This window comes from Ammospiza caudacuta, chromosome 4 (assembly GCF_027887145.1).
Source record: "Ammospiza caudacuta isolate bAmmCau1 chromosome 4, bAmmCau1.pri, whole genome shotgun sequence".
NCBI lineage: Eukaryota > Metazoa > Chordata > Aves > Passeriformes > Passerellidae > Ammospiza > Ammospiza caudacuta.
In genome coordinates, this window is record NC_080596.1 from 45,803,332 (window position 1) to 45,815,992 (window position 12,661).

Consider the following 12,661-nt stretch of genomic DNA (forward strand, 5'->3'; position numbering starts at 1 on the left):
CATAACCTATGAGGAGGCCTATTTAATGTTGTAACAGGAGCATGGGCAAGAATCTGCCCAGAAGTGAAATTTCAAGGAGTTAAAATAGACCTACCATCTCTCACAGAACATTTCTATGAGAGAGAGAATTGCTCCTATCCAGCAGGCAGTCATCAAGGAACTCATCTACAGCATTTAAAATTGCCTCCTCTGCATCCCTTTTGAACCTGCATTTCCCGTGTCTCAAGTCACTGCTCTAACACCTGGCTGTACAATGGCATACAATGCTTTAAAGGGGATTCTTTTCAATTTTGGGTGATAAGGCCAATGAGGGAGAAAAAGGACAATAGTAATTTGAGGAAAGGAAAGAATTAAAGTTAAAATTAATCTGCAAAAGCTATCAATCCTAAACAAATAACACACATAGAAAAGCATGATACAATCCAGGAAACAGTATTTAATTAAAAAAAAACACATACAAAATGCCTCTTGAAGCGGACATCAATTTTCCAGCATTGTTTTTGCTACAGAATTTTAAAAGGGTTTCAAGTCTTGTTTCAAGCACCTATAATAATTCCATATTCTGTCTTCCACTGATCTTAAAAAGACTGCTAGAAGTTGAAATACCAGCAAAAATGTTTTGGAATTTTGTAAAAGTCTGTCTCACAAAATTCAGAGTCAAGAGATATAAATTTACTATTTGTTAACACATGGAATTACCATTATGAAGTGAAATTTCTCCAGTACCACAAATCTAGGTTTTCACACAGATTACATGTGACATATACAGAGCCAACCCATTCTCATTTAAGGCTAACTAGAGGAAAGCAGACTGCTCAGAACGCAGACTTCCTTTTGCACTAGTTCTTATAGCCCCAAAGATGCCCCAACAGCTCACCCTTAGAGAGCTGCAGAAAAAGACATTTTGGAAGACTGGTCCCTTGGGCCCTCAGCTTCAAGGTCAGAATACAAAATTTATTTTGAAACAGCTTCCATGTTGATATAATTGTTTTATCTAATATTCCATACACAAAGTTAGTAAATTATCACAAATTATCAGGAAAAACTGACTGTACTTCTAGACATGCTTCGTAATTGTATGCAAAAATATGAAATGGCTGTTTTCCACAGTTTATGCCCAAAAGTGTAAAAATAGTTTAGGTTATAAACTAACCTAAACTTTAAGAACTTGAGTTAAGAAGAAATGTGTGATGACACCACCATCATATTACCAGCAATGACATTCTGAATCTTCTTGGTAAGATTTGAAACCAAACTATTTACAAGAGCTGTTTATTTTCTGTGCCCCTTCGGCAAAGAGAAATGTAGCACCAAATTGCTCCAATAAACGATCTGATCTTTCTTCAGTCTCCCTCATTTTCTGCAATACTCAGAGCACTACTTTCAAATCTGCTTCAGCTACTTAATGCAAGCTAAAGAGCTTTGCATTTCTACACAGCCATAGATACTATGTTTTATCTCTAACAACAGACATATATCTAACTTTGAGACACTTCATTGTGCCACACACAGTAGTGAACAGTTATTCAGATTTAAAAGTGGTATTTTGTACTAATATTGCATATAAAATGCAGATAAATAGCATGAACTGAAAAATTATTTTAGGAAGGGAAATAAAATTCTTTGGTGAGCATAGAGACAATACATGGAATCTGTTTCTTTGCATTAAAATCCTGTTGAGTTGAGCAGGACTCATACTCTGCCACTTTGCGATTGACACGAGTTAAAATCTGCATGAGTTCAAGTTTCCCTGCATGTTTCTTCAGCATTTCACACAGTGACTGAATAAACCACGAGCCTTGAACTGCATTCCTCCAGGAGTAATAGCCTGGGGAAGAGAGCAACGTCAAAGTGATGAGAGGGAGCAGCCTTTGATACAGGACAGGTCAGCAATTAGGAGAACAAGGCATTGTTTCCAATGGCAACCAATATTTTAAATAACTCAAATCCACCAACCAACAACATTTAGATTTTATAATCTCCACAAATTCCAATTGAATTTTTTTTTCTAATCCTGTCATCTTTTATAATCTAAGAAAACCTTAAGTAGGAAGAAAATCAAAAGTCAGGAAAGTTATCTTCTGCTGCATCAATCTTAGTCATTAATCACTTACTACTTTTCATGGGGTACACAAATACAAAGAGGTGACAGTACAGATGGAAAATGGGTTTCAGTGTCATTAATTTCATAAATATGTGCAGAATTAAAGACTGAACCTACCTCTGCTAAGTGGAAATAGGACATATGAAGGGCTCTGCCACTACCAATTTTGCTTAAGGATGCAATACAAATACAGTCAATAGACAAGTAATATGCTGGTACTTATCATCCACTTCTGCACATCTGATTATTTTGTTCTCTGAGAATAATATCTTTTCCTCTTGCTGTAAATTGTTTGCACAACTCCAATTAACTGAATTTCCAGCAGACAAACATTTGAGGGTTTGCTAGTGAGAAGGATATATTCAGGGTTTGGTAAGGGTTTTGTAGGAACTGAGAATAGTAACTACTTCAACAAGAAATCAAGTCAAACTAAAAAAGTGATTGAGGGAAGTAAATATTTATTTCCATGAAGGACTGTATTTGGTCTGGCTGAGGAGGAAGAGTTCATTTTCCTACAGCTGCCCTCACAGCGCTGTGCTCTGCACTGGCAGCTGGAAATGTGCTGATAACACCCCAGTGCCTTGGGCTGTTATCAGCACATTTGGGAGCAGCACAGCCTCCCCAGCATTCCCCCACCGAGGGGCTGGGACTGGGCAAGAGCCTGTGAGGGGACACAATAGGACAGCTGACCCAAAGTGACCAAAGGACATTGCACACAAGTGAATTCACCCACTGGCTGGGTGCCAATCCAAGCTGTAATTTACAGCATGAGTACAGGCTGACATGGATACAGTGCCTCACCTGGAGCTGTAGAGTAGGCATACAGGAAGTCTGCCTCTACAGGTATTTTCTGACACATTGTTTCTTCTGATCCACTGTCTGTCTCAATACCAGCATCTAATTCTGTCCCTCTACAAGCCTATTTGGTAGAAAGAAGAATGGAAAAAATGTTAAAATAGAAAAGTAAAATAATGTTAAAATAGAAAAGTAAAGGCAGTGATCATTATAAAAACAATGATATTTTGTGTTTTAAAAATTATATCACGATTAAAAAACTGCAAAAATAACAAGAATTTATGTGTCACATTTCCATTAGACAGACTCAGAAGATAACTAACATATATTTAAATCAACACACAATTTGAGTATTCATTCAAAAGTGCACTCAAAAACTCATTAAAATATTACCTAATATTTTATTTAATACATAGAATCAACACAATGCCAGCTGTTATAAATACAGCCTACCTAACAGGGAAAATTGTCCCACTTTAGATCTGAAGAGAATCTTACTCTGAAAGTAATTACATTTAAATCTATTTTAGAAAGGATTAACTTTTTGCACTAATAATTAGTGGGAAATGTTTTTTTTTTTTTAACTATCTGGCTGATTTGATCATCATTGTTCAGCTGTACATCACCTGAATGAAAAAGAGCTTGGGTTTTCCTGCTAAGCTTCTGCACCTGTCACCTCTGAAAAGGCTTGTTAGTGCTTTCAGTTCAAGAGGCCCATCTGTACCATAGATCAATCCTTCGTCGCCATGGCTCAGCAAGACACAAACAAAACTGCTTCGCTTGCTGTGATCATCTTCAGAAACTTGAAATAAAAAAGAGAATTATCTTAACTTCCTGTACTCTGTAAAAATTTGGAGCATTTGATCCTTCCTAGGTCACAGAAGTTTTTAAGAACTAATTAGCATGTTTAGAAACCTCCAAAGAGTTTTCACTTCTGAACACAAGAAGCCTGCCTACTTTACTTCAGGAGGTTGGGCACAGGAAACCCCAAATTAAGGTCCAACCCTCCCCACTGCAAGACATGGCCACAGAGCTAGGCCAGAAATAGTCAGGAGACAAAAAGGGTATTCCCACAGTGTCTCCAAGCTGGAATGATATAGCTCATTCATGCAATTATGGTCAGCCTTGTGATCTGGGATTGGGCTGATGGAATACCCTGGGTTTTGGGAAAGAAAGGAGAAGTCCTTCCTCTCTTTTCAACTGAGGATGCTTCAACTACTTGGATTACATGGGAACTAAATGTAGCATGACCATGGCTGCTGCTGCTCCTGCAGGTTCTAGCACTACACTTGTCTCTCACTTTTTACCTGTGCTGAGGTCTAGAGAGATTTCTGAATCTTAATTTTGTACTTACAGTTATTTAAGCTTGGTATAAAGTGTTTGTAGTTTTATACTTTTTTTATCTTGCAGTATACAAATAGCAAATTGGAGAATCTATATTCTCCAATGTCTTTTGCTGCCTGACATTGTGGGAAATGTACCTGAGGACCAAGATGACTTTTTCAAATTTATGAAAAGATACAAACAAGGTTAAAAGAAAGGATCCAAAAGAAATTATGAGTGGTAACTCAAAAAGATGCAAGAGTTTCTAGATGAAAAATAAAAACAGTCTCTAAATCTGAAGTCTTACTGTTTTGTGCTTAACAAAACACTAAATTTCTGTTCTGGAAGAAATTAATTGTTTCAACTTTACTCAAGTGATGTACACTCAGGCATTTCTACAATTATGGACAATCACTACATTTAGAAGAGTCACATTTTCAGCTATTTCAACAGACCAGCTACAACAATACTAATGAATTAACCATGTCTGGGAACATTTTCTGGCATAAATACTAACTGGCACTAAAGACCTACATCAATGTTAGCAAACACTTTCATTAAAAAACAAACAAACAAAGAAAACCCCAAACAAAACCAAACACAAAACCCGAGACCAGTATTGCTGCAGGCTAACTGCTGTTGTGAATAATCACTGGAACACTTTCAGTGTTTCAGTATGACCTGGAACAGTGTGGGAGAGCACTAGTGGGCATGAGGCCCAGTCATGGCAGAGAACCTTGCACCAGTTAACTGGAATGGCCTGTGTTCCAGGGCACCGATACCATTTAATGTATGGGTCTAGATGCAGCCAAGTCCAAAGCAAGCAGGACTGACACAGCAGTATAAAGCCCTCACTTGAAAGAAGGGTGTTTTGTTTCACAAGGTAAACAAAATGTGAGTTGTTTATCCAAAAGAAAATTCAGTCTACACACCTGCAGTTCTGGTCCCTCAATCAGAACCCCTCTTTGGGCCACACCATTAAGCACAGAACCCCTCCACCCAATCTAGCAGCTTTCTTTCCAACTCACAGAGCTTCAGTGATCCCAGGATCAGAATATAAATCAGTCTGCATTTAAGTTTCAGCCTTTTTTCCATCCTTCTTTAGAAGATGAGAAAGGATACGGATACAACAGTCATGGCACAAAAGATGGAGAGACAGCTAAGATGAATAAACATAGAAACTATGATGTACATGTTATCCTTAGCAATAAATCACCAGAAGGTGTGAAAAAGCATCTAAAAGAACCCAGAAAGAAGAGATGTGAGGGCAAGAGATGTATTTGGAAACAGTAGTTGACTTAATGCACACACACAACATATAATAACTTACTCTTTTTCAATAGTTTATAAATGTTCTCACATGAAAGATCATTGCTGATCTTTACTTTGTATTTCAAATTCATAAAAACTTCTCTGATACTTGCAGCATCTGCATCTGTACCTGAACGGGATGACATCCCTATACACAAGAGAAATGTGTTATTTTTTCATATTATATAGATGGCATGGCCTGATTGAGACAAATCATTTTTCTTGTTTATAGCTGTATCAGTCTGAAATATTCCATTATTCCAGATCCACTCTAGCAGAGACAACATTGCACTGTTACATGGGCATATCATCTCCCACCCTCTGTACCTACTGTAGATTTATCTGCATCTTATTTTTATATCTACTCCCCTATTTAAGGACATAAGAATTTCATTTACAAAAGGTAAGAGAAACTTGTACTGCAGATCAGTTTTCCTCCTCATTACTGCTACACCTTAATGTGTTCCCTCTATGCATATTTGGGAGAATGGACTGAAATTAATCACACCCATGACTTAATTTTAGAGTGCAATCAGAACTGGTCTGAATATTTAATTTTGAAGAGTAACACACAGCACAAATTTATCTAAATTAAGGAAAAAAGTAAAAAAACTTGTGAGTGGTACTGGTATGTGGCTGGAAGTTCTTATTGTTTATTATTACACATTCCCCCATCTCTGGATAATCCATTCTGTAACTGTAGTCTGGCAGAATTCCAGAGTCCATAGACTTGCTAGCAGGTAGGCTCTTTCTGTAGAGAAACCAGACAAAATGTAGGTGTTAATTTCTGATCTCTCTTTTCAAAGTAATGACAACAATAGGCTATTTTAGCAACCCCAATGGAACTGATGAGGTTGCATTTGTAGCAACCTTCTGCAGAACTTGCAACAAGTTTGAAATTAAAAGAATCAAGGAAGAACTGTGTTTAAAATTGTAATGCCTCTGTGCAGGAGAATATGAAAACTATGAAAACTTAGTTTAAGGATGCCGATTACTGTATCAACAAGAAATCAGTTGGGCTTTTTTACTACCATATTTTGAAATCTATGTACCTGGAGGAAAGGTCAGCTCTGAGAAAGCAAATCTGTTCTGAATTCTAAACAGAAGTTATTATCATTGAGTTTCCACATTCCAAATCTAAAGACATGTGGCAGATGTGTGCTCCTTTCTGCTTAAGCAATAGCTGCTAGCGTGATGGCTACCCCTCGATGAAGCTGGACTTTGGGAGACAGCTAACACAATGGCTAAGAGCCATAAGTCTTCCTCAACATGTAAGGGCTAGCTGAGCATGCACCATCCCAAAACATGGCTCATATGCAAGTTTGACTGCAAGTCACTTCTCCTCCTCCACATAGAGCAGGCTGCACACCAGGATCTCCCTGGAGCAGAGATGCCTCTCTCAGTTACTCCGCGAGGCTGAGACACCCTTGCCACAACAGCTTCTTGGTAAGTAATTGGTAGCATGCTAAACTTTAAAACCTTAGCTCAGTGATACCAAGGATTGATTGTGCATATATAATCCCTTAGACATAAGCTGCTGAGCAGACTTCAACTGAAGACTTAAACCAAAAGTACCTCACTTACCCTTTAAAACCTGGAATAGATTTTGCATCTGCCTGATCTTCCCCCAGATGTGGTCCATCTCCCATTTCTGTCATTATTGCTTTCAATTATCAGCTTGAAAATGCAAGAAAACAGAAGTATTATGACAGTTCACAGAATAACTTTAGCCTAGGATATTAGTAGGCAAAAAAAAAAAAGCTTTCTGAGTAATCTCTACACATTTTATATTTGAAAGAAGAACATTATTGCCTTCTAAAAGAGCTCTGGGAAAAAGTCTGCAGATCCCTATGACCAAATCTTTCAAAAAATCTACAAAAAGCAAGGTAAGAGAGAAACAAATAAAAAACAATCTTTAAAACATTGTAATGTCCCCAGATGCATTAGAAATTAAGAACCAAAAATTAAGCAATACAAGTTATTAGATATGTGCAAAGACTAACACAGATTAGAAATTAGGTCATAGTAGTTTGAGAAATGAGTAATTTCTCTGCATTCCATTTCAAATGAAACATCACTGCATCCCTTTCTAACTGGTGTATGTGAAGGCAATTGTAATGGTAGTAAAATAAAACCACAACAATATAACTTAAATCATTTGATGGAATGACCCCTATGCTGTGGGCTACTTACTTATGAGAATACAGGCCAATAAATTATAAGGGATACCAAATCAGAAATCAATTTAAAAGCATTAAACCTCCTCCACGGTTACTTTGTGTATACTCATGGAACATATTACCAAAAGTTACCTTAAACTCAAGTGTCAGAAAACAATTATGAATCAAATTTAAACCACCAGATAGGACAGAGTAATAATTGCTTAGTAGTGCTAAGACCTCACGAAGGTCAAACAAGGCCTTACAAGGCAAGAATTTTAAAAAAACTTACTTTAGCAGATATATTTATGGTGAATAAGAAAGTATGAGTAACCAGACCAAGTAGCAAGATTTGCTGGTCAGATATGATGAAGATTCTTATTTAAGGCTTAAGTTCTTTGGGGCAAACTATATTTGCCACCTTACATAATGATATTATTATTATTGTATTAAATCTCAACTTTGTATCTGTACTCTTGTTAGTACCACATAAACAGCCCTTTTTGTGGCAACAATTACTGATGCACCAGAAGCAGTAATTTGGTTATGTAGAATCTGCATTCTTAACCTGTTTCTAGGAAGACATTTACTTACATTTTTAGTGGCGTCAAAAGATCTTCTGTGTTGCTCTGAATATTATTTCAGAACACTGATGTAATTAAGTCTTCTTCACCAAATTGTTCCAGACTTGACAACTGTATTATGCAATGCAAGAAACAGGAAATTTCCTGAAAATCAAATTACCAAAATACAAAATAAGCTTAGTATTTTAGAAATATAATGTCTGAAATACACTTTATCATTATATTTTAGATATTTACTTTAAAGACAGTATCATAGGGAAGGAACTAAGTCTACAATGCTGAACTAGACTGCCTAGCCTCTTGATCTGGATTCATCCATCCTAACTTCAAAGTCTAATTAATTATAAGTACCCTGTGGGAAGAAAAAGGCAAGGGACTCCAAAGGGCAATTCAAATATTTATGACCTGTGGCATGACAGAGATCCAACCCTATGCCCTAGAGAGCAGGGAACATCAGCACTGCCAGCAAAGTCTAGTCTAGAGTGACAACTGGTATGTGCACCCAGCTCTAACTGAAGGGCAGAGCTTCTGATCCCCAGCAATTGAAAAGAACACCTCTCATTGACAAGGATGCTTCAAAGTTCTGCTCCAGCACAGCCCAGCCTCAGGAGTTTCTATGACTTTTTCAACCATCCCTACTACAATATCCTTTGGTTTGGGTCTCAGTTTCCTGAGGTCTCAGCCTGAGCAGAATTTGTAGGAAAACATCCAAGCAGACTGACCCACCATTCTGATGCCACTCATACTCTTCCTTGTCCTGGAGAAGAACTAGGTGCACGAGCACAGCCCACACCCTTCAGTGTGGCTGGGATTAATAAGAGATAGGGAAATTATTAACTTCCTTCATCTGTCCTTTGGCTAACAACAGTAACAAACAGCCAAACCAAATAAAAAAGCACAGCATCATGTGCCAACTCTAGTATCAAAACCAGCTAGCAGGTGCACAGACAGCAGTGCAGCCATGTCAGCACAGAAACCAACTTCTGCTCAACCCCAGGTGCTGATCCCAGCTGCCTGGCACTGTGAAGCTCTGCAGTGCCAGGGCTGCAAGTCCATGAAGGAGAGAGGGTGAACTAGTAAATATGTGCCTCCATAAGCTGTGGCTAGCTCCTGTTTCTCGGATGAGCCACACAGCAAGAGCTCCTTAAAGAAAGACTCAGCCAAAGCACAGGGAAGGCCAACACACTCTGGCCAACAGATGAGCCCTTGGAATCTGGAGGGAGGCTGAGTGGTTATTGGGCTCTCCTGCATTCATTCACATCAACCAAACTGCTGAACAGCAGCAGCCTTAACTAAGCAAACTGCAGAACCCTGACAGCACTGAATGCTTCTCACAACATAAATGCTAAGGCAGGATGCAAACACTAAGAGAGATATTCAACATTTAAGTGACCTTAAAATAAGACTTACGTTGTTGACACTTTAGCGACCTTAAATTTTAAAGCTCTCAAACTGCTGTCCTTGATCCAGCACCAAAGAAACAAAGAAATTGGAAGTAGCTAGCAAAACCTACAATTACAACAAACTATATTAGTTTATTTTTGAAAAATTTAAAACACAACTTGCAATACTGTATCATAAAAATATTTCTTACTAAGGCCTCTGGGAGCCTAGTTGACAGCCTACAGTTCCAATTGTTCAGTGAAGTGTTAGAGCCTCCAGCACTCTGCTTCATCACAACTGGAGCTTGTCTGAGAGACTTTACAGAAGCGATAGGGATCGTCTAGAAAAACTGGCTGTAACACCTTGAGTACTTGAAATGCACACGGTTTATCCTCAGAACAGAATCTGTAACTCACTTTTAATATCCAGCAGCTCCTGAGCACCCTCAGGCACCAGGTCACCTGCACTCTTTAAAGAACAAAAGACACCCAACAAAGATCTCTCTTTTGTTGCTCGGCACTCAAATGTGTGTTTGAGCCAGCAGGGTGTTCTGTGCTCTAAAGCACCGGTCAGGGTAACAGCAATGCTCTCTAGAGGATGGTGCTGATGCTGACAGGCCACTAAGAATTGCCTCATCTTGCTTTAGCTAATGCAGTGATGCCATGCATCTCCCTGCGGAGGATGATCTCATCCTGGTGAGGGGGAAGAAATCACGGCAGTGCTTTAAAAATTTATTACAGATTTTTATTCTGCTCTTTGATATTATTTTCTCTGAAAGCTTAGATAAAATGAGGTTTCAACTGTAAGGAAATGTAAAAAAAAAAAGTTCTTGAAAAGAACAACAGCATTTTTATAATCTAGCAAAATATATTCTGTAGATTTTAAGAAGCTTATTTTATAATATTGTATCTGAAAAAAACCACAATTAAAAAAAACCCAAAAACCATGAGACAGAGACAGCAAATATAAAGGTGATGCTACAGTGATCTTTACATATACTAAGTAGTAAGAAATAAAGTGGCTCTAAAAGGTCCAAAGCTATGTAAGCTACCAAAAATGACCAATGTCTCTCTGTACAGCAATAATGGCAAAAATATTTTCCCGACATACATGCAGTTGTTCTAATGCTTTTCTTTTGATAAGAGAAAGCAATAAATAAAACAACTTTTTACTCCATCCCAGCCAGGATTTACTTATTCTGCCTGGACCTAAGGAGAATAAATTCATATCATCATGTGTCACCACTGCCATAAGAACCACCAGGTTTCTTTTTATAGCAACAGTTATTTGAAATGAGACTCAATTCTCATCAACAGAAATGAATGGTATAGTGCCAAAAATAATACCAAAGCTTCTGAGATGGGAGAAAGCAAATAACTAAACTGTCTTTAGTTACCAACTGGATCCTGAAATATGGAGACAACACATATTTAGTATCTATCTGCTGCTACAAAGCAATGAGTACAGCACTATTAAAACACATGTTCAAAACAGACATCAGCAATGTAAAACATCTCCCTAAAGATAGGAAAAGAGCAGTTTTCTACATCACATGACTGAAAAGAAAATGTCAAGCATTCAAAGAAGTATTTTTTGTACATGAATGCATACAAGACATATGATACTAATGCGGACATGCACATTAAAAAATTTCCCCTCTACAATCTATAACACTAAACAACAATTATCTGACTAATAACAGAAGAAAAATATAGATACAGACTATATGAAAAAACGAAAAACATTTGAAATATACCATTACATTTTCTGTGTGACACTATCCCCCCACTAAATACTGCTACCCCAGACGGAAGCAGGCTGAGACCGCTCTTCCGATTGCTTCTGGTCTAGATGCAGCTGCCGGAAAGCCCTGACACTGGGCCAGCATTCTGAGCTTCCAAAACCCAGCATGAAGCTGTAAAATCAGCTGAATTACTCTGAGTGTAGCTGGGACCCTTGAGTTACTAATTCACCTGTAGCTATAAGTCACATCACCACCGCTATAAGCAATAGCCACATCGTGTTCCTTAGCAAGAAGGGCACGGTGTGCTAGTTCTAAACCTACCACCTGGCAAGTAGACACCTGAAAGAAGAACTGTGAGTAACAGGGTAAAGGACTACAGATGGCCAGCCCGATCCCCCAGCCCAGAGGGAACAGAGAGGACACAGCCCGCCTCGGGCAGGGCCTTTTCCATGCTGTCAAAAGTCGGCCACGGTGCCTGCCAGGGCCCCAAGCACGCTTTCCGTCAGGACAGACGGGGTTTAACACGCTTTGCTCTGGAAGACCCAAATACAGCTCCCGACCCCGTGCTTCCGGTCAATGGGGTCACCAGAGAGCAGTTCGGAATTACAGCGCCTTGCTTTGCTTTTCCTTCTTTCTGCCCTCTGTTTCAACAACTTCTCCACAGAGACAGGCTGAAAGGTTACAAGCTAGCTACCGTAAAGGTCTGCAAAGCTAACACCTGAGGCCATAGCTCTGCCCCCGGGCAGGGGAAGCGGCGGGCGCTGGGCTGGCACCGGGCCACTCTCTCCTGCCTGGCCCGCGGGCAAGGCCGGGGCTCACCCTCATCCGCCCCCGCCACCGACCGAGAGACCGACCGACCGACGGATCGCCGGGCCTGCGGGAGCCCCGCGGGCAGCCGGGGGAGCGGCGCTCTCAGCCAGGCCCGCCCCGGGCGAGACGCTGCTCCCCTCAGCCGACTTGCTCCGGGAGAGACGCGGGCGGCCACGCGGACCTGGAGAGCCATAGCCTGGCCCACCCCCCCCCGCTTTGTTCGGCCCCGCCGCCGCGCCCGCATCCCGGCCCCAGCTCCAGCCCGAGCTCCAGACCCGGCCCGCACCCCGGCATCGCCGCCACCCACCAGCTTCGCCGCCTGCTCGCTGCGCTCCGACCGCGTTTTCCCGAGCCTGGCTTAGCTGAGCGCTGCTCGGCGCGGAAAAAGCCCCGCCGCCGCCGCCCGGCCCGCCCGGTGCCCCTTGGCCCCGCCCCGCGAAGGGTGGGC

General features: G+C 40.2%; 1 protein-coding gene across 3 annotated transcripts; it reads right to left on the reverse strand.

Annotated features, from left to right (window-relative positions):
- Nucleotides 1-416: 416 nt before the first annotated feature.
- On the reverse strand, nucleotides 417-12,620 carry CASP3 (caspase 3). 3 transcript variants are annotated; one of them, XM_058804373.1, is made up of 9 exons: nucleotides 12,521-12,601; nucleotides 9,687-9,785; nucleotides 8,287-8,420; nucleotides 7,118-7,210; nucleotides 6,160-6,284; nucleotides 5,553-5,681; nucleotides 3,526-3,701; nucleotides 2,906-3,023; nucleotides 417-1,828 (listed from the first exon to the last, which is right to left on the reverse strand). In XM_058804373.1, exons 4-9 carry the CDS (start codon nucleotides 7,189-7,191, stop codon nucleotides 1,602-1,604), a joined length of 849 nt encoding a protein of 282 aa, XP_058660356.1. In that variant the 5' UTR covers nucleotides 7,192-7,210; nucleotides 8,287-8,420; nucleotides 9,687-9,785; nucleotides 12,521-12,601; the 3' UTR covers nucleotides 417-1,601. The 3 variants fall into 3 exon arrangements, with proteins under 3 accessions (XP_058660356.1, XP_058660359.1, XP_058660357.1); XM_058804376.1 differs by lacking the exon at nucleotides 12,521-12,601 and adding an exon at nucleotides 9,871-9,894 and having other exon boundaries at nucleotides 9,687-9,801; XM_058804374.1 differs by lacking the exon at nucleotides 9,687-9,785 and having other exon boundaries at nucleotides 12,521-12,620.
- Between the last annotated feature and the right edge of the window lie 41 nt (nucleotides 12,621-12,661).